Here is a 23,433-nt window from a genome sequence, read left to right on the forward strand (position 1 = left end):
ACATATTCCACTAATTGTCAAATTGTTGCTCTATCAAACACGATAAAGTGGGCTCATAAAATTATATCAAAACATATATTGTATTATTAATAATATACGTTACAAGACATCTACGTTTAAAGCCCGATTAGAGATAGACTGATTAAAGGAAGTAATTTTAATTTTCGATTGGACTTGTAATGAAGCTATTGAAATCTATAATTAGCTAAAATAACCTAATTTATTTAATGACAGTACGCCAGTGAGTACACATGTATATCACACCGCGTTCGTTGATGCCAGCTCAAAACATTAATAACTTAATGTATTTATTTTTTAAACTAATTAATACAGGAACACGTTCCGTGTAAGCGTGAGTAAGGCAACAAAGAATAATAGTACTATTTATATACTATCACGATATTTTTGAGTGTTGATAGTGATACGATAGTCTTGGAGCGTCTTTTGTTGCGCACGCGCGTATTTTTAGTAAACTTTGTGTGAACTGTGAGGGTGTTGACCGATTTGTGCTTAGTATGTATTAATGTTTAAATTGCTCTACATATCAGCGTGTTTTGGTGAAATATTACATTGATTTTTTCGGTCTATGATAGACTTTTTTATATAATATATTGTTATAGTAGTTGTGCCCGAAGCTTTCATTTTTGGCGTAGGATTATTATTAGTTTTTTATTTATTTGGTGTCTAGTTTAGGTTTAGTTTTTATAGAAAACATTAGCCAATTGCCTCGTCCGCCTTTAAGATAATCTAATTTTACTATGGTCTATTCTTACTGGTTTCAATGTTTTGCGCGGTAAATCTTATAAAATAAAAATAATTACATTGACATTCTATTTGAATATATAATACGATATATAACTACGATATGTGTAATTAAAATTCTAAAATAATACAAAAGCAGGCAACATTGAAAGACAATTAATTGTCTATGAGTTGTTTAATAATTACACAAGATTCAAAAGTACAATTAAAATCAACAAACTAATATATTTGTGTGTGATGTTTAACACTTTTCAATAACATAACCAAAAACCGGATTTTTTATAAACTGTTTAAAATGCTAATGACGACTATAAAGAATCCTCGATACAACATTTAGCGTTATTTTCAATCTAATACACTTGAAGGATTTTGGTCAACTATTTGGTATTTATTTTAAATTTAAAATGATATTTGCAGTAGGACTGTCTCGACGTCTCACGTGTAAACAAGGCCATGGCTCAACTTAAGGAAAATAAGTGTAACTAATTATAATTTGGTTAAATTAGTTTTTATTAATTACGGTTTCAATAAAATAAAGCATAATAAATCGAATATATACGTTTATGTATAGCGATTTCATTGTTCGAATATATTTGTATTACACATCATTATAAAACTCGTCTAGCATATACTAAAGCCACACTTATCAGTTACCTAAAGTAGTACTTCCAAAGTGATCGATTCAAATAACACTTCTACAAAACATTATTTTTTTATGCGCTAGCGCATTATACGCTTTCCCGGAGAGTGAGACACAATGGCACGTTTGTTTCTTTTTGTGTGATATGTCCAATCCCTTGTTCCATTTAAACAAAGACAATTAAACGAATTATTTGATTGTTATTGGTTTTTGGTCAATATTTAGCAGTCACTCGCCTCCTATGGTTGTTGAAAAGCTCTCGAAAAGTAAGCTATGCTTGGTAAACAGTATTGACCTAAAGGTGTTGGCCTAGTGGCTTCAGCATGCGTTTCTCATCTGAGGTCGTAGGTTGGATTCCCGGCTGTGCACTAATAGACTGTAGATGTGCTAACACTCGCTCGTATGGAGAAAACATCGTGAGGAAACGACTTGCAAATTCAAAAATCGATGAAATGTGTGAGATACTCGTAAAAGATCTATGATAAATCATTTTTATTCTCCTATATAAATTGATCAAAGATACGATTTCAATATGAGCCCATGAGAGTAGGTATATCGTATATAGAATTGTAGTGCCACTGGATTATTACTATCAGTTAAATATATTTAAAATGTCATAAGGATATCGAATTTCAATGAAAAGAAGGTTTAACAGTTATTGGACCGTGGCTTATGCCGACTCTTATAAAACTAAAATCTGACCAACATTTCATACATGACTTATGTGTATATTATCTATATGTATCGCCAACACGAGCATTGGATATAAATATTGACACATCTTATCATGTCGCTTGTAGTGCGGACATTGCACTTATACAAGTAGGTAAAATTGAGTAATTAATATTTGTTAACATAGTAATGATTTAGTAATGAAAGTTATTTCATTATATGTTAATGATTACCAGACCAGACTTCGAAATGTATGTGATAGCCTTAATCAAATTCGTTGAAACTTTTACATGTGAAGCTGAATAAGGCACAATGCCCTATTCTTCCTTCATTACTTAAATGTAAGTGCATCTATATGCACTTTTCTTTTTTAATGTGATATAATCGACGCCTCTGAGAGACGGCCTTGAGAAAAGTTCAGTTAAAAAGTGTCAGTCAATGAGTAATATCAATAGTACCAACTATTGTTTACACTTACAGGTATTAAGTATATAAGGAAAGAATGTATCATTAAAAATGATAGTATTTTCTTTATTTCCAGTTGTCCTGCTATCTGAAATATATTAAAGATAGTAGGTACAAGTACATAAATATAGTAAAAATAGATACACCATGATCAATACATCCATCGTACGATTGATAACGTTATGTAATAAAGCGTTTTCTTTTTAGTCAGAAGTTTGGGTTAAATAAGGTATGCCACGGGTTTATCGTAACTAAACAATAGAAAATACAATTAGGCACGCTTTTTAATAAAGGAAAAATGTTGATTTATTTGATAACATAATTGTTATTGCCGATAAAAATTTTGAAAGGCAAAAGCAAAAAATTCAAAGAATACAAGTATCAAAGGATTAAACAAAAGTTAAAACGAATTGGAACGAAATGTTATTTAAATTACTCTATTATGTTCATTTAAAAAATGATAATTCCCCCAACCAGAGCCGCAACTAAATACTTTCACTAAACCACACATTTTGAGGAAATCTTTATAAGTACGTATGTATGTTATGATGCATATACCAAAATATAAGATTTGCTTTGAATTGGTGTGAATTTGTAACGTTATATTTTCTTGTATTCTTAAGCAGTTTATTTATTTGTACAAATAAATAAACTTTTTTATCGTTTTGTAAGTGTGGCGGCTTTGTTACACTTCCGCCGTCAATCAAAAGGTTTTAAGCAGTTTCTTTAAGAAGATTAGCTTTATGTTATCACTCTCGTTGAAATCGACCAGATAACATCATAATATATAAATATTGCGTGAAAAAAGGTTTTATTAGTATTATACGCACAATTTTATGACGAAGTCGCGCCTAATAATTATTATAGCAAAATAAGATAAAGGTACTACAACTGATAACTATATAATTTTATAACTCTTGTAGTCAGTCAAATGCCTTTTAGTCTCCGATATGTGGGTATTTCTATTGAAACAAATTTAAATTAGAGAATTTAAATTATTTCATAAGCCCCAAAATAACTTAAAATTTTTCTTGTTACAGTTAACCACAAGCAACAACATATTTGAGAAATAATTAAATATTTTATTAATTTAACGTCAACTGGAGAAGTTTGAAACCATAACGTAATTGCTGATTACGCATAGGAGGCCGCCTTATTATCGACACTTATCGGGATGTGATCAAGATGGACCAAGAGTTAGTCCCTTTAGAAGGTAAGCAAAATCAGGAAGTACATTTGTTATTTATTTATTCAATTCAAATTTCTCCCGAGGGAGTTAAGAATTCAGAGGCTATCATTCGTTTTTTTCTTGTTTATTTAATATATAAATAATTCAAAAATAAATAGAGTCAAAATCTGTTATAACGGACATTGACGAGAGTACTCATATTTGGTCGTAAAAATCGATAGTCGTAACAGTTGATGTCGTTATTAAGTACCAAATAAAATAGAATTCACGTCCCGGCCTTTGATTTTGGTCTATATAAACTGTATGTTGTTTTAAACGATGGCGTCGTATACGGTTTTGACTGTACTTGAATTGTTTTTATATTTATCTAAGTTAAGTATAGTTTCATTGAACACATGACAATATCTTTGTAAAGAGAATTTTAAAATGAGTTCCATTATTATTATCTCGCATTATTAAACATCTATTTGCAATAATTTTTAATTTACTAGGTTTAAATAATTTGACGTGATACTATTTCTTATTACACAGCTGGTGTGCCAAGACCTAGACCAGCTCGACAAGCAAGCGTTCCCAATCGATCCTGTTACAAGGGTCCCATAAGATTATGCAGGCTGCTAATTTTAATGATTGTGCTTCCATCTATATGTATCTTCACTCCACTATATATGAAGTAAGTGAAATATACAAAAATGTATTAATTTAAAATGAATTAAAATAAAAAATGAATTATATATACAGCAGAGTTTATTATATACTATGCAATAAACTTCACATAATATTCTTCATGTAAAGGACCTTTAGGTATAAATATGTTTTCATATGTATCGTCACTAGACCAGTGTTGTCGACTCTCATCTCTGAGGTCGTTGGTTCGAACCCCGGCACCAATAGATTTTCTTTCTATATGCGCATTTAACATTCGCTCCAACGGTGAAGGAAATTATCGTGGAATCATAGTAGAAATTATGGGGGGAATTAACCGGCTCACCTTAGCAAAATGTCGACGGCGTGTGTCAGGCACAGGAGGCTGATCACCTACTTGCCTATATAGATTGACAAATGATCATGAAACATATACAGAAATCTGAGGCCTAGACCTAAAAAGGTTGTTGCGCCACTGATGTAAAGGTTGTTGCCAAACATGCGTGCTGCGACATGCTTTCATAATATATATTTTATTAGCTAGAACTGGTAATATTTTATAGATACAAAAGGCCTAACCCTATTTGGTATATTAACACGTTTATCTTGTATAGCGTTAGTGGAGATAATTTATGACAGAAAATCAATGGCAAAGTTCAAGCGATATTGTGTGTAATTTTTATTATTATTCTTATCTCATGGCCACTGGATTTCGGTATTTTTAACCGATTTAAAAAAAAGGAGGATATTTTGATGTGTAATTTTTTGTGAATGTTCAAGCACAGCTGCGCCGTGGACCAATCTAGATGATCGAATAATAGTGTTCTTCTTCTGTTGCCACTTTATTGTTAAAGGTTGGGTATTCACAACTTGAATTGTCGGGTAACTTGCGCTAGTCTTAAAAGTTCCTCGGCGGATGAGATGCTGGTCCACTCCCGTACGTTTCGCAACCACGACTTCTTTTTTCTACCAGCCTGTCTCTTGCCTTGCCCATATATTATTATATATATATATATATATATATACTAGCAGACCGGCCAAGCGTTGCTGTGGCTAAGGTTCTTGTTATATTACATAGTACCTAGTAAACTATTTAAGGGAAACGGTAGGAGAACACCAGTCATGGGGACATATGTTAAACCATATTAAGCGTAAAAAAATTCGTCCAACTACGTTACAAAGGGTGATCCTTGTTGAGGTATCGTTCGAGGGTTGTAAAACAAAATAGGATGGGTTCTCCAACTACATCAAGATTCCTGAAAATCCATAGAAATAATAAAATGCCTCTACGCTTAGAAGCGTCGCGTAGCTTAGAATACCTTAATGTTTATTTATTGGTTTGTAAGGCTAAATTTTAACTAAAAATATGTTATATTACATAAGTATTATCCAATTAAGTAATTTTTATAAAATTACCCAAAAACTCTTAAGTATGAATATCTCTGCAAACGTGATGACAATTCATTGACGCAGTAGCTATTTGCCTAAGTTATATCAATATACACAAAATGGAATATTTTGCGATTTTAAACTACTAAAACAAGTAAGTCGTGGTGTTTACCAGATTTTTATTTACAGGTATCGTGTCTTCTCCGGCCAAATGTATCCTATGAGCATGACAGATATGCGGCTCATTGATGGCAAGATATCACCTACTTGGTGCCAGGTAGGTCTGTAAATTTTCTTCTTTCATAATTTCCTCATTCACAAATCACAAGTCCTAATTTGACGCCCGCTTATCAAAAACGTATTCTGTTTACAATTAGTATCCCTACAATTTAATTTCTAGCTCTTAAACAATCTCGTGACGCAAAAATGAACACTAGCATTAACAAGATATTAATACCTAAACAGATCATTCGTTTCCCGATTCCTCATTATTTCATTGTCTCTATCATCAGTGGACGTTGAAATAATATAGGTTCATGACATATAAATAAACGCCGTCCTCATTTTGATCGAAATGCATTGTGTAAGTATTGATAAGTTATCAAAGCATAGAAATTATACTAATTTAAACCAGACATTTATTCAATAAACTTTGACCAGGTCATAAAAGATAAGGGGGTATCGAAGCATATTTGAATGTAGTTCCTAAAGGAAATGTATATGAACAACTGATTCTGATATTAAGACTATATTCTCTGGTAGAGAATTGAATAATTCCGATTACCTAAGCGTCTCTTCATTATTCTCAGATAAATATATCCTTAATCTAAGAAGTAAAAAGATATTTGTTGTACAAACTACTACAAAAAATATCCTAGAGCACCTAAAATATGCACTGCCTTTATTGTCCTAAATATATGTTAATGATAGGGTGCTTCATCTCTAGTAGTCGTAGAATTCAATTACTTATTAATCTGTAAGATTTGTATATATCAGGATAAAATATCAGTGTTAATAATATTATTATAACATAAATAAGATGGTTTAGAGAAACACTTTTTTATTATCTTAACTTTTCTCACTCAAAAAGAAAATGCCAGTTTGTTTGTTATAATAAGCCTTTTAATTAGAATTTGTAGCGTGCATCATTTTGTTTATATCATGTCTCCGTAGTCCGTCGTCATTTGAGTTGACTACATCAATTGTGTGACAAGGCAAACAATAAAAAGTAATGGAAATAGTTATTACTTGTTTTGTATATAATAACAAAATTTTAAATTTATTTTAAATTATTAATTGTTCAACTCGGTATAGTTTTTTATTTGTGTTAACAGTTTTAAAAAGATGGGGTTTTAAATCAGACGTTGTTAAGCAAATAAATTTTAGCCATAATCTTATCTTTGTATACGTAAATGTGTCTGGACATGTGTAGATATATTGATTTATGTATAGAACGATTACTGCTACTCGATGTTATTATCTATAAGTGGGCTTACATTAGGTTGTTAGGCGAGAAATAGCAGCTCAACCTCATTTCTCGAGGCGGAATTATTTTTCATCTGTCGTTTGTTTTCACACAACGGTCTTATTTTCAATATCTCAAACCTCATAATACTTAACAATACGCAGTAATTTTTTTTTTAGTTTTCAATTATTATTATTTGCTACTGATTTTTTGAACTAATATACAAAACAGAAATAATTTTTGTCAAAAATGTATTGGTTTTTTTACATACAAGAGTCATGTTTGCGCCAATTCTTGTTTTTTAATCTTATTCTAAGTACCTACATAATTGGTTAGTCTAATGATAACCCACGGTATAAGTAAGAACACAGGTCATACGGTGCTTAACTATCATTGTTTTGAGTTTTGTATTTAGTTGTTTTTTCGTATTTTTTCTTATTGTGACAGAGTATTTCATCGAAAACCTTCCTTTCATTCCATACCGTCCACTCTCTAATTAATGCCATTTTCATTGATTAGCTATGACGTGATCCAATTTCGATATGGTTATTTCAACAACAGTATTGGCCCTGTGGCTTCAGCATGTGACTCTCATCCCTGAGGTCGCAGTTTCTATCCCCGGCTGTGCATCAATGAACTTTCTGTCTATGCGCATTTAATACTCACTCGTACGGTGAAGGAAAAAATCGTGAGGAAACCGGCATGTCTTAGACCTAAAAAGTTGACGTATGTTAGATACAGAAGGCTGATCACCTACTTGCCCATTAGAATAACAAATGATCATGAAACAGATACACAAATCCGAAGCCCAAACTTAAAATGTTGAGCGCCGATTGTTTATAGTACTTGGTAGTACTTTGACTACATAATACGTATAACATAAACTATATTGGGCCCCAAAAGTAAGTTAAAGTAACGAAACGGTAAGCCAGAAAATGTTTGACTGGTGGTTCTTTTACAGACACAAGTGGTAAAATCGAATGCTACATTCAACGCGTTCGTAGTCCCAGATTTTCCAGAGTTGACTGAAGACTTAGTTCCTGTCTCAATGACACGACAGCTTGAACTGGAGGATGATATGAAGGAGTACTGGGGATTTTACCTGCTGAAGGGATCTACTGTGACTGTATCAGCCTGTTGCAGGTATAAATTCAAGGCACTAATTAGTCCGATCTCAGAAGACGATAAATCTTAGTAAATTAAATAATTAATTTAGTAAATTGAATTGAAAAAACTTTAGAGGTGTCAAGGGACACCCGGATGGAACGAAAATCCTTTCGATTAATTTATATGTTAATTGGTATCATAACAGTATGATAGATTTTCTCGACACCAATCTTACGACGAAAAAAAAAAGCCAACATCACGAGGTGTTCTCAGGCGGTCACCCATCCAAGTACTGACCTTCCCTGACGTTGCTTAACTTCGGTGATCGGACGAAAACTGGTGTATTACAATAGCAAATAGCAAAAAAGTGTCGTGACAACTTTTCGTAAGATTTTTTTCCGTCTAGCCCCCTTTCACAACGCGCGATTAGGAACTTTGTTCCAATAATTAATAATTAATTTAGTAAATTAATTTCAATTTAATACATATCAATGTATTGTCTATTAACTTCCACTTCGTTCAATTTCTTCGCTTCTTTAACAGAAATATATTTCAACTTTTCTATAATCAGGTGGTGATAATATGGTTGTGTGATGTGCGTATCATAAGGAAGCTATATGCATTTTATATTTTTACTCTGAAGCGTAAACGATTGACTACAAGCTGCAGCTCTAAATTCCCGTCATAAAATCTTATATTAATAAGTGAGGCAAATTTTGGCAGTTTACATCATGAGAAATCATACTCTATTAAACTTATAGGATCTCCTCATAATATTCTAGATGGCCAGGTGCATCACTAATAATGATAAAAGGCTACAAACACCTGCAGGAGTGCGCGTACATTGGCGACGACTCGTCTGAAGAACTGGACGAACTACTAGAAGCACATCAGCTAGGCCTCATGAACAATGCCACGCTCTGGGAAAAGATTATGCAGCTGAAAAAAGAAGATGGAAAAGCTAATGATCCTGGTAATTTCTTTGGTCATTTTACAGACAGATTGTTAGGCTTGCACTTAAACTCTTCTTTATTTGTTACTTTGAAAGGCAATTTAGAAGTTGTCGTTGTTAGTAGTCTTAAGTTTTACCACTTTAAGCTAGCTCGTAAACCTTGATGTCAATCTACTTTAAATTCATATTTCTATGCTCATACAGAAGCAATGAAGCGCCACAAGGCTGGTGTGAGTTTTCACGATCCTTCCCACGTCAGTAACGTTACATCATCTGCAGAGGTCCCAGACATCGATGTTACTGACCACGATCCTAAAGTAAGTATGTAAAGGCTATCCTTCCAAATATTTGCTCTTCTACTTTCACACTTTTGTCACAGTGCAAAGACATAATAATCATTTATTTCATTTTCGATAATCATTTATTTGATTTTTCTTCTCATATCCATCTATGCTCATATTTATAGTTCGAATTATGTATTTATTATGATTCGAAAATTTACAGCATTCACATCAAGATTATCTATCATCTACTTATAATCTACGTATTTCTAAAATCAGTTCCGTTTTTCCTGATTTTTTGATTTGATAATAGAAATAGGTATTTAAAGAAAACACCTATAAATTTTAACAGGAATTACGAGCAATACTGGAGCACCTACATGCACTACGTCAGGCGGCAAAGAACGAAGAGCTAAAACACTATCGTCCACCACCACACCTTATGTCTCTTCCTAGCTTACATCGTCATAGAGACACCAATGTAGATAAGGATGAAAGACAATGGATCTCTTTTAAAGGTATCGTATAAAATAAGAGTTCCAACAGACCTGAAACTCAGAACCCTGCATATTATTGCTGCGTCTGCGCTGTCGTAGTGAATTCAATTTCTCTAAAATAAGCAGATACAGTATATCTATTGTACTTGTAAATAGAAACATGGAAAGTGCGCGCGAAACAACTATCACTGTGCAAACGAATCCTTTCATCGCAACGACAGATAACAAATAATGCCTATTGTGTTTATGACCGTCATTTGTTAATTATGTCAAAGCTTTATTGTGTGATAACGTAAGTAAGGCTTCTAATAATAATATATAATAGTTTAATTGCTTTGTTTATTGTATGTGGTAAATGTCATATTTATTTATTTTACTTTTCGCTTTTAGGTAATAGAATTAGCCTTCAATATTCAAAAGTCCTATTTACGTCCAACAATTCATCAAAATTTGTTTACGTTTATTAGGTTTTCTAAACAGTGCTTCTAAACAGCCTGGCTTTGGCTGAGAAGATACATGGGACATTTGTAGCCGTGAATGTTTTTACGAAATTAATTTTGTAACCTATTGAGAAATTGAATTACGTTTCTTAATTTATATAACTCCTCGGATGTTTTCAGATATTGATGGGAACTCAAGTATCTCAGCGACAGAAAAGACTGAATTAGATATTAGTATTATTAACAGTTCACACGTTAATAGCAATCTAAATAGCACCGCAGATTATAGTATTATAAAAAATACAACTCAAATAAAAAATGATAGCATAGATACCGAAACTATGAAAGTTAATAATTCTAAAGAAATATCAAATGATGTAGATAAAATGAACGATAAACAAAAAGAATCCGAGGTAAGTGTGTGGAAGGTTTTAAAGATTTGTTTATTTAAAGACAATGACAATGTAAGCTAATTATACTAATTGTTTTATCAAGGTATGATAATGACAATTTTATTTCAAGTAATGTGCATACATCGCATTTCTTATTTTTTAAACCGACTTAACACGAAAGTTTACAATAACGATTAATAATTTTCTTAATGTTCCCTCATTACATAAAGATTTCTGGCCCTTGTCAATGAAATCATAAGCAATTTCGATATTTTATTTTTCGTTGTATGATTTATTGACTCGATTTAATTGTACACAGAATACAAGTTTTGTTAATTTTGCAAAATATTAATAAAGTAGTTTTATATCTTTTGACATGGACCTTTTAAGATCACAATATTGAATATTGTATGTGTTTTAGAATGACGCAGAGAGCTCGAAGGAAGTGTTCCTCGAAGTGCTAAATCGTCTTCAAGCGCTTGGAGATAGGGGAAAGAGAGTTCTCGTGAGGCTACACGAAAGTATGGGAGTAGGATATAAAGATAAGGTATGATTTGTTAGTAAAACGTGTATCCCTTTTTGGTTAATTATATGTCGTTTAAGTGTTTTTACCAACAGTTGTAACGATCTCTGAGAGAATATAGAAACTTTACACAAATTTTAAATGAAGGTGTTAGAATGGGGGTGGAATTTCATTGCTTTTTCTGATATTGAATTATAATGTTACTGACAAAGATAATAGTGAAGAAAGAACACTTCGCACATATTCAACTTAACTTGAAAATAAATATAAAAATATATATTTTCACTACCACAGGATCCAACATTTTTAATTTGTTTTAATTTTCTATTTAATTATTTTTATTAGTACTTTATAGGTTAAGAAAATTGTAAATAAAATTATATTATTTTGGATTTTTGTTGGTCAAGCGTTGCCCTTATTGATTGAAGGCGCTAAATGTTATAGATAAAAAAATATAAGCAAATCCATAGTCTTTTATAACGTTTGTCCACTTTGACAATATCTATAAACATTATCAGGATACGCCAGACGTGACTCAAGTGATGTCAGCGGTGAGAGGAAGTGACGAAGAACTAGAACGTCTCCGGAAGGTGCTGGTAGAAGCCATCGATGAGGAGAAGACCAGACCTCAAAGACAGGGTTGGATTTATGTATAATCATTTATCTCTCTAGCTTTCGATCAAGTTAATATCTTCCTTTAATTCACGAAAACTTAATTAACTTTAGCATAGGAAATAACCCATATTTCCTGTACTAAAGATTTGATCAAATTTAATGGGACTTTTGTTGTTATTTAATTAATATTGAATACAACTTTTAATAGTTTTAAATTATATTACATAGTTGCGTTCTAGTTCGGATTCGCACGGCTGGTATTTCGAATATTTTGCAAATAAATAAGACCATACTCATCTATATTATGGAATTCGAATGGTCCCAAGACCTAAGCACAACACCAAATGCTCATCACATCGATGTTCGTCTCAGCCGGGGATCGAACCCGGGACCCATGGATTCGCAGTCAGGGGTACTAACCACTAGACCAATGAGTCGTCTTAATTTTTGAACATATTGATGTCTCCTATAAAACTGTAGGAACCTTGCCTTTAAATTCTTCTTAAATGTTTTTTAATTAGCTAATTGTATTGATTGTAACTTACAATATTATTAAACTTACAAATAGCCATTATCTAAAATCAAACCATAAAAGTGAATATTATAAACTGTAGGTACATTTTACACTTTGTTCTATTTTTTTTTTAAATATTCTAATTTTTCTAATTATATTACTCAGATCAAATAAAGAATCTAATATTTCCTTTTTAATACTAGTCGAGATTAAATAATTTTACGTTTTGAATGCGATCGTCTACAGGATGAATATTAACTTCAGTAAAAAAGTAATGAATTTTTAGGTATATCCCATAAAAGATAAATGATTGTTATTCCCGTTAACATCTGTTGAATATTCTATTTTTTTATATACGAATTCCAGAAAAACGTCGTGTCGCTCGTGAAGACGCAAGAACTAAACGCCAGCTGATGCTGGGCCATATAGAACTTACCCAGCAGTTCAATGCAGACGATGAAGCTAGGGACTATGCAGCTGAAGAGGTACCTAAATTTCTTATCCTTATACTTGCGTCTTCTTAATACACACGCAAATATATTATTTATCTATGTATCTATCTATTTATATTCAATTGTTTATACTTTAGAGCAGTGATTCCTAAAGTGGTCTATATCGACCCCTAGTGGTCTATGACAACCTGCAAGGGGTCTACGTCAGCGAAAAATTTGGGGGTCCATGAAATGAAAAAGTCCACGATAGTGGATCTCAACACATACACTGATAGTACCTATTTACTTACATCATACTATCTTATATATCAAAACATATACATTATTTATAAAAGTACCTATGAAGTAAAAAAAATATTATATATGTTTATAAAATTGTGTAAGTTGTAGGATGTTGGTATTCGCTTTGTGATCGCAATACATTTTGAAATTTACAAGAAATCAATATCAGTAAGTAGGGGGTCTACCCAACGCGGAAAAACATGGCAAGGGGTCTACGACACAAAAAGTTTGGGGAACTCTGCTTTAGAGGGACTAAATAAATTTCATAATATATTATAACACATCTTCTTTTGCCATTATATAGGAATGGAGCCCAGGTCACTGAGCTATGAAATTGTATATCTATCTATAATTAGACGAATCTTACACTTAATTGAGTTTTTGTTTAGCGTGTACTCTGCAGAGCCAGAAGGACTATTATCCAAATCCTTAGAAACTTGCAGCCTAACTTGAGTATTACTGACGTCTGCAATATTTTCACTTAACATTTCGTCTTACAGGGTTTGTCTCCAGATGGCTACGCAGAGCATCATCAGACAGTGAACGAAACGACACCATTTGACATGTCCAATTCCGAATTTTGGTCCTCATTCTCGAGTAGTGAAGAAGCTTTATTGGAATGTGAAGGTCTGATTCTTAATCTTCCGCTAACACCTCATCGTGAGTGCCATGATGGAGCTGACACATTAGTTGCAGCTAGGGCTAATGCGCTGACTTACAGGTAGGTTTCCTTTATAAACCTATTACGTCTCCTAGACGTAGAGCGTAGGGCGTAAAACGGACGAGAAGAAGTGGCAATGTCACCGTAAAATTGTAAACACCGTTAGATTGTAATCTATCTGGCGAGATTGTAAACTGTCGAAAGATTGTGAACCTCAACGAACTGCTTACAATTTAATGTATTATTATTCGGTAGATTGTAATCTATCGAAGTGAAACCGTCAAATTACAATCTTAAAATTGTCAACTGTCCGAAGCTTGTCCCTGATTAGTCGGCTTTATAGTAGTACGTTACGTTAAATTGTATGGAGTACGATGAGGTTCACAATCTTTCGACAGTTTATAATCTCGCGAGATAGATTACAATCTAACGGTATTTACAATTTTACGTTAACAGCAATAAACTCTCCACCACTCTTTTTAATCGCCAAGTTTTTTGTTTTGCAGTTTTGTTTTTGTTAGCACGGAGGACACACTTACATTCTCGTAAGAACAACACGCAAATACATAGTCGATATAACTAACATCACCGCATATACAACTTCAAATCCTACCAGACACCACAAGTAACACCCGTGACAGTTCACTATTTATAAGCAAAACGGCCTAACATTAGCTTCCTGAAAATATAATTTAATCCGTAGCACGTAGCACCGTTTTCATCGCCTTTTTTTCATATAAATTATAAATCTCCAAATATATGTATAATGCAATTAAGTCAATAATCGAATATTCCAGAGTCCCAGCGAACGGCTATTACTTCTTCGTATTTAATTCAGAGAATGAAGTCCAAAAAAACTTCATCAAGGCTCGCTTCGACCTTCAGAAGACCAGATATGATGTCGCCAGGACCACGCTCAGGGAGTGCAGGAATAAGACTGATAGATGTGATCTTCCACTTGATATATTTTCCTCACAAAAGGTTAAATTTTGTTACATAAATTATTAAGAAGTTCTTTAACGTATTCATAAATCATCAAGCGTCGTATCAAGCTTTCAAAGCAGTCGCCACGCTGAGCTAATGTTTGGCGTTAGGTTCAAAGACATTTATTCTCATAACAGACAATAGTCACTTATATACTAAAGATACAATTTATCACGTCGTGGGTCATTGAAGAGCTTCAAGGATGAATTAGCGAAGTAGAACTTGGACTTTCATTTCACGTAGATAACTGGGATCACTCAAGAGATGGTCTTTGAGTCTTAATTTAAATATTGCCAGGCTGTTTGCTCTTTTATATTTTGTGGTAGTGTATTATACCGCAGCACTCCCCTAACGCTCAATGTTTTTTACCGTTATTGGGTCTAAACTTAGGTACAATTAGATTGAGGGCGTTTATGTCCACTTTATTTTTAATAAAGCCCACGTCAATTAAGTACAGTTTTCATACGTTTTATACGTTTTCATATATCTTTCACGTAGTCCTTTACATTAGTCAAATAAGTTGTTGGTACCTTATCAGTACCAATTATGAATATGTCATTGTACATAAAAATTTTAATACATTGATTGTTTGGTAATTTCCAGGTAGTCCTTGAGCTGCCCCTTCGAAACAATGACTCCCTTTGGAACGAACAATTCGTGATTATATCGGAATGTGAGCCCCGGACTTCGGTCTACCTTGTGTGCGTACTTGCTGTACCTGTGCTTATTATGATATTTGCATTTCAATGATATGTATAAGAGAATATTAATATTTTCTACAAGAAACCAACCTTGGAGTTGGTTTAAACGATCTATGATCGAGAATAAATGAAGAGGCGGACTAATGTCCGGTACAAAATGAAACCAGAGTTTAAATATTTTCACTCCCGTTGAATTCATGTTATCATGTGTTCGTTTCAAATGTTATATGGGAGAAAATAAAGAATTATTATCAAAGGTCTTTAAACATAAATAATATGTGTCTACCCCATGACCCAATACAGGATTTTTTCGAGAATAGTAACTTATACTCCATATGCGTAGACCACGGAGGTGAAAACCTGGGACTTATTTTATATTGTTAATTGTTATATTGATTTGTATTTCTTGTATCTTACTTTTAGTAATAATAAAATGTTGTATTACTATAATTCTCGCAATAAAGGTTAGTGAGGCTAGGAATTTTTAGTAGAATAGTAAAATAATGTTAAAGTGGTTATAACTTTTTGATATTTCAAAACTGTCATTCGTGCTGGAAAAAGGTTCATTATTGATATATATAAAATATAAAAGTGGTGCTACAACAGGTCTGGACCTCAGATTTCTGTACCTACGACCTCAAGGATATGAGACGCACGCTAAAGCCATTAGGCCAACACTGCTCTGTTACATTTGTATAATTTAATTCCATATTAAATTATTTAATAACTATATACCTAGTAACAGTAACATAAATATGTTAGCGCTATATACAAATTCTGCGTATTGCTATTTATACTGCTTAAATAAATAGAATACTGGTTTTATTCATCATTCATATTTGTATATTATTATTTTGTTCACTATCAAAACACTGTAGAAAATAGGTATTAAATAATTATATAACCTGCAAAACAAATTTTCATAGAAATTATACGCTGAGCTACTATTGTGATATTAATTCTAAGTCCATTATGTATTAAATATAAAGTAATAATAATATATTATATTTTATTAGTTAGCGTTTAATGTTAGCGCCTGGTAGATAGTACCGGTGACACCAGAGCCGGTGCCTTTCTTCGCTCAACTAACTTTTTAAATTTGTTTTAATATTCTAATTATATTGTTAATAATTTGTCTTATAATATTATTGTTTAATAATTTTAAAAGCTTAACACGTTAAACGCCAATAGAAAAAAATGAAAATCGTAAAAAAACTTTTTTGCTGTAATTTGTTTATTATGATAATATATGTATAGAAAATTAGTTTTATTAAATTCTGCCCATGGGTTACATAGTTACAGCCAAATATATAACTGAGGTCACCGGTGCACCCCATGGCGCACAAATACAGAAAAGACATTTTCCGTTACCCTGCGCCGTGCCGCCCACCCCGCCGGCCACCCGCTATTCACTTCGACAGTGTTAGTGCGCTCGCGCTTGCGACGATTGCCTCTGCTTTACTCTTTCTATTAGTTTCCTACTAAATTTGTTTTCGCTACATAACGAACTTAACTTAGATTGCGTTAATAATGTACGAGATCCTTAGGCATTGGCTTAGCTATGGAGGAATAAGACACAGAATGAATTGCAACAAATCAACGCGTTAGCATATTATTTTACAACAAACCCTTTGAGAAACAATGATTGCCACTCAGAATCAGATAGTGAACAGATGCTAATACCGAAAATAAGACGTTAGGGCAACTGACAACTGGTATACAAGCTTAGAACTAGGTTATTGGAGAAACAAACCCATTTAATTGGCACTTTTCGAAAAAACAAGAGAGTTAGGCTGTTCTGGAATTCAGAACTGTAGAAAGGTAAAATAATGGCTGTGGAGAATGAAGACGGAGTAACGGTGTTAAAATGGAAGGATAAGAGGGACGTGCTTTTGCTTTCGACAAATTTGCTGTGGTAGAGTAAAAAGGCAAAAAGATTCGGAAGCCGAAGATGATATTGGATCATAATAAATCCGAAGGGTCTGTAGATATGAGTGACCAAATAGGTGCCTATTCTTCGGCATTGCAGAGAACCGTAAAATGGGCGGTTTAAAAAAATCGTAATCATCGTAAAATGACCATAAAACGGTTTGGGCTTAGGTTGACATAATTGTGAACCCTGTATGCATGTTTTGTTATTTTTTTTCTTTCTGACATCTTTTCTCATCAACTTTTACTGTATTATTTGACAAAATTAAGGCTAAATATTAATATTTCTAAGGGTTGGGTTGTTGTAAGGCGTGCACTTGTGGATTTTCCGAACTTTTTTACACTTTGCAATTTCCTAGTTTTTCTAAAGATAAATTTTATTTTTCAGTAATATTGGTACACAACACAACACACCATACTTTCTGCTAATTTTTGTTTAAAAAATAAAGACTGAATTGAGTTAAATATCCAACATTTTTGAAACGAAGTTTTATTTTTGCTTCTTTTTTAAAATCTTTCGATTTTTTCAATGTCCTATCTAGGTACATTTGTCCCAATGGGAAGTATTGTTCTACGGCGCCGTGCCGGTCACATAATACTTTAAAATCAACAGTGGGTATGGCAGACGACGAGAAAAAACGGTTTGAATATGTCTTTAACTTGAGGTCACCGGTGACCCCCATGGCGCTATGATAGAGGAATGATGAGGTCACCGGTGACCCCCATGGCGTTCAACGTGTTAAGAAAATTGTAAATACTGTGTATTTGATTGTTATGATAACTAATAGATAAACAGGAACAGTTTTTTGTATTAAATAAATGAAAATCATTGTGTTTGTTCAAGTTTAATATATAGACGGATTACTGTACATACCAGCGAATAAAATAATATCAGTTTTCTTATCAACTATTAAATAAGCAAAAGGACGATTTGCGACAAATTCTTCGTTTGTGTACGGATTGGTTATGAGAAACTCAGCTATAGAACTAGCATTGACTCCTTTTTCTGTTATTTCTATATCAGCTATTTGAGTCATTATTGAAGCATGTATAGTATAATCACTTATCCCGCTTAAATCAGCCAAATTCGGGTAAAATACTCTCTTAACACCCATATCATATAATAATTCAGGTATATTTACCAAATTCGTCGTTATTTTAAACCGTGGCAATTTCACGGTCACCAATGTTGGGCCTGTTCGTTTCAATAAACTGTATATTGTCATCAATCGAATGTCTTTCATCTTGTAATACATATCTTTTACCGAACCAACCTTTGGTAGTAGTATAAACATTGATACTCTGCCTTCTGGGCTAAAAGGTAGTTCCAAGATCCTAGCATTCACATATGGGACATCAGTTACGTTGAAATATCCAATTTGCGTCATCAGTTTAACATCACCTATAGGTACATTTTCTTCCGAGTAGAATATTTCCTTTGACGTGTATACTGGGTTGAATGGTGCCTGCCAGTCACTTCTAAAGTACGCTGCGTCGGCTAATAACAACATAGTTAAATTAAAATCATCTTGATATAATCCCTCCTTAATAACTCCATCCATATTTGTTTCAATAATATCGTTAACCTTTGTAGCTGAACCTGCTGGATCATCAAAGTCTAGCGAAAGCACTTTTGTTTCCTTACTTTTCATCACTTCATTTCTAAATGATTTTTTCACATCTAAAAATTTATTTACTACGATGGTACTGGATCTTTTTGTCATTGGCATTAGTTTGAGATCCATTAAATTAAGGATTTCTCGATATTTTCTACGGAAGCATTTCATTCTGTGATATCTTGCTACCTTCCATAATTCATCTGCTGTAGGCCCTTTTGCACCTTCGGCAAGCGTCATTAACTGTAGCCATGTCGATATAGGAGAAAAAACGAAATGGCCATCAGTTTGCTGTGAGACACGATCTAATATGCCAACCGAGAAGTCATAGATCGGGCGCTTAAAGCTAACCAAGGCAGAGTCTTGACTGCAATGGAATTGACCTCCATAACTGAGCACAGGGCATAAAATACCCAAAAATAATATGAACATCATTTTTCAAACACTGACTACACTGACTACACTATTGTAGTTGAAGCGTCTTACAGCAATAACTCTACTGAAAGAACTGAACTATATACCACTGACACAATCTAATAAACTAGGGTCAATGGTTATTATTCATAGAAAAATATTATTTAATTTCAAGAAAATAGATAACACAAATTGTATGTTCTGGTAGTACCCCAGTGGGCGAAGACCAAATAAAACGAGATAACCTTGATGACGTGTTACATATCATAGGTTAAGGTTTATTTGGTAAGCTCACAAAAATCTCATTTGCGTTCCAATATTTAAAAAAAAATAATTTACGTTGGTAGGTTTTATAACTGTGCTTAATATATAAGCAAGTCTCGCTTTGGCAGAGAAAATGCATGGGACACGTGTATAGCCGTGAAGTTTTTTACGAAATTAATTTTATAATCTATTGAAAAATTGGATAAAATAAAATATGGTGTCTAAAATATTGAACGAACGAAGTTTTTCAGATATTGATGGGAACTCATGTTTCTCAGCGACACAAAAGACTGAATTGGATAGTAGTATTATTAACAGATAATAGTAGTATTAGTGATCTAAATAGCACCACAGATTATAGTATTATAAATAATACAACTCAAAAAAATGTGTGCGTGTTAGTGTACACACGTAAGAAGTGAAACCTCTTTACGACCTTATTTTTCGAAAAATGATCTACTATATGCAACTATACAGAAACTGGTTAAATAAAGTTAAATTAGATAAAGTTTAACAAAAGGCTTTTATTATATTAGACATGAAAACAAATAATACAATTATTTAATTTTACCTTATTACTACTAAGATTATTACAGAATTTTATTAATTGTAATAGAATTTACTATTTGACATAGATAATAATGATTTAAAAGCATAATTTATATTTATAACTAAATTAAATACTGCAATATTTATCAAATATAACGTGTAAAAATTATCCAATATAAATAACAGTACGTTGCGGTAAGCCTGAAGTTAGTTTTCAGAGGTTAGTCCAGTCATTTAAGCTTAAATTAGGTAAGAATCTCGGAATTCGAGATACCCAGCTGTAAGTCTGTAAATAGTTGTATATTGACACCCTAAAAGTTGTCTCAAAAATTTCAAGGTCAAAGGTCACAAAAATCGTTTTTTTTGCGCTTTTTTTGGAAATATCTCATTTCCTATGGGTTTTTTGCTATTTGGATGTATGATCAATATTGTAGAATACAAAATTCTCTACAAATTTTGTTTAAAAAAATTTTTTATACGGTGAACCGTTTTCGAGATAGAGGGCGGAGAGCGCGCGGTCACAGCATCACTTCAGGTCAACCGGTACCTCCGGTCGAAAACGCGCCATATATAGTTGATGAACTATCGATAAATCAATGATTACAGATATTTGTAAATAATTTTTATTAACTATTATATTATATTTTATCATTTTTTTCCTAACTTATCCAACTTCTGCGCTTTTTAAAAAGGGAAAAAATCATTTTTAAAAGTTTTTGAGAAACTGACAAATTTGGATGAACTAGCTGCAGCATTTGAGGAAGAAAATTGTTTGGCCCAGAGATTATTAGAGAGTGGAACTCAAACCTTATTGGCAGTCTATAATGCTCCGAAATTTGTGAAAAGTCTTGATCATCTTCGTTATATGCATTACGTCAAGTCTACAAAACTTAATAAACCTGTGCAGCTTTCAAATATTCCACCAACAAGTGCAGCTGCTCATTAACATTTCAACCGAGCATATTATCAAGTTCAAACTTGGTTAGGACATGATTGCTTGGAACTCCAGGTATGGGGTTGGGCAATGGGCGAAACGATTTTCTGGAGCCTATCATGACAATTTTACCACCTGCTCTAGAAGATTTGATAAATACAATTTTCTGCAACTGCAAGAGTGGTTGTGTTTCGCGATGCGGATGCAGGAAAGCGGGCTTGCAATGCTCTAAGCTTGTGGCCAATGTAATGGGCAAGCTTGTGTCAATGCTCTACCATATCAGAGCGACATTAACGAAGATGGAACCTTTGACCCCGAAATCATGGAAGAACTTGAGACAAATGTCGTTGAAGACCAGTTTGAAATGTACCAGCAGCCAGAAGACGATGATGAAGAGGAAGAAGATGATTAAAATTATAAATTGTAGTTTTTGTACCCTTTATTCCATTTCTTTACTTTCAATAAAAATAAATGTACTCAATGAAATTTTCTAATAAAAAGATTAATTCATAATTTATTTGTTTTTTTTTCATCATGTAAGAAGTTATATTACATTAATATTAATTAGGTGAAAATTTAAATATAATTCCTATATTTTCATTAACAATTCTGCAATTACATAAAGGGCAGGTAAGTGTTGTTGAATAAATTAATATTGAATAAAAAGTGGATAAGTTAGGAAAAAAATGATAAAATATAATATAATAGTTAATAAAAATTATTTACAAACATCTGTAATCATTGATTTATCGATAGTTCATCAACTATATATGGCGCGTTTTCGACCGGAGGTACCGGTTGACCTGAAGTGATGCTGTGACCGCGCGCTCTCCGCCCTCTATCTCGAAAACGGTTCACCGTATAAAAAATTTTTTTAAACAAAATTTGTAGAGAATTTTGTATTCTACAATATTGATCATACATCCAAATAGCAAAAAACCCATAAGAAATGAGATATTTCCAAAAAAAGCGCAAAAACCCGATTTTTGTGACCTTTGACCTTGAAATTTAATAGTTGCTTACACCCTACCATATGTAGGTTTTGAGACAACTTTTAGGGTGTCAATATACAACTATTTACAGACTTACAGCTGGGTATCTCGAATTCCGAGGTGAACTTACTATAATGACTGGACTAGGTAGGCAAACTTCACAAACAACAAATCTTGCAACTAATCAATAAATTGGATCCGAAATCGCCGGACAAGAAAAAGATGACGCGTAACGGGAAAATGTGACGCGTACGCGTGCGTTTTCCAACGTCGATAAAGAAGTTTCACTTCAATAATACAACTCAAATAAAAAATGATAGCATAGTCTATATTGCCTTGCTGATATGTAGAAGTGCATATTAATATTTTCTCCAAGAACTCAACCTTGGAGTTGGTTTAAGCGATCTATGATCGAGAGAATGAGAGACATTAAGGTACAAAATTAAACCAGAGTTCAAAATATTTTCACTCCCGTTGAATTTATGTAAACATGTGTTTGTTTCAAATGTTATATGGGAGAAAATAAAGAATTATTATAACTCTCGTTTCAAAATTACATTTTGAAACAAATATCCAACTGTCCGTGGTTTATAAAAACATCGGAGATTCATGAGCACCTCAAAATCAGGACTGTCAAAGGGGAGATCAAGACCTGGAGTATGAAATACAGAAAAAGGCTAGAAATGCATCCTAATAAGCTTGCCACGCAACTAACCATACCGGACCTAATAAATAGGCTTAAAAGGCGACAAATCCTAAGTCTTGATAGACACGGTTGAAAGAGAGGAGCAGTCTCGATGGAGATTTTGCTTTGAACGCCTAACAGCTCTCAACACATCTGCGCATAGTCTAGCTGACTGATTGCAAGATAAAGACTTATATAAAAAATTATAACTCTCGTTTCTTGAGAGGATTTTTTACGATATCGCAAATGTTAAGAAATATAAATCTAAGATTATTATATAGTTTTATAAATAATTGTAATTTATTTGAAGTTCTTTAAACTTAAATAATATATGTCTACCCAATACAGGATTTTTTCGAGGATAGTAACTTATACTCCATATGCGTAGACCACGGAGGCGATAACCAGGGATTTACTTTATA

The 23,433-nt window shown here is 33.0% G+C and overlaps 2 protein-coding genes across 4 annotated transcripts; one reads left to right on the top strand and one right to left on the bottom strand.

The window, feature by feature from the left end:
• Nucleotides 1-399: 399 nt before the first annotated feature.
• LOC125053335 lies at nt 400-16,464 on the top strand. Of its 3 annotated transcripts, none has more exons than XM_047654655.1 (15): nt 400-513; nt 3,580-3,752; nt 4,260-4,401; nt 5,952-6,039; nt 8,189-8,370; nt 9,117-9,307; nt 9,491-9,603; nt 9,920-10,085; nt 10,685-10,917; nt 11,318-11,443; nt 11,938-12,058; nt 12,915-13,033; nt 13,783-14,003; nt 14,741-14,924; nt 15,531-16,464. In XM_047654655.1, exons 2-15 carry the CDS (start codon nt 3,725-3,727, stop codon nt 15,675-15,677), a joined length of 2,061 nt encoding a protein of 686 aa, XP_047510611.1. In that variant the 5' UTR covers nt 400-513; nt 3,580-3,724; the 3' UTR covers nt 15,678-16,464. The 3 variants fall into 3 exon arrangements, with proteins under 3 accessions (XP_047510611.1, XP_047510612.1, XP_047510613.1); XM_047654656.1 differs by having other exon boundaries at nt 12,927-13,033; XM_047654657.1 differs by lacking the exons at nt 400-513; nt 3,580-3,752 and having other exon boundaries at nt 4,377-4,401; nt 5,952-6,043.
• A 1,927-nt stretch (nt 16,465-18,391) lies between these two features.
• LOC125053340 (serine protease inhibitor 77Ba-like) lies at nt 18,392-20,178 on the bottom strand. The gene has a single exon (XM_047654666.1). It carries the CDS (start codon nt 19,606-19,608, stop codon nt 18,403-18,405), a length of 1,206 nt encoding a protein of 401 aa, XP_047510622.1. The 5' UTR covers nt 19,609-20,178; the 3' UTR covers nt 18,392-18,402.
• Nucleotides 20,179-23,433: the final 3,255 nt, after the last annotated feature.

Source organism: Pieris napi, chromosome 10 (genome assembly GCF_905475465.1).
Source record: "Pieris napi chromosome 10, ilPieNapi1.2, whole genome shotgun sequence".
Taxonomy (NCBI): Eukaryota; Metazoa; Arthropoda; class Insecta; order Lepidoptera; family Pieridae; genus Pieris; species Pieris napi.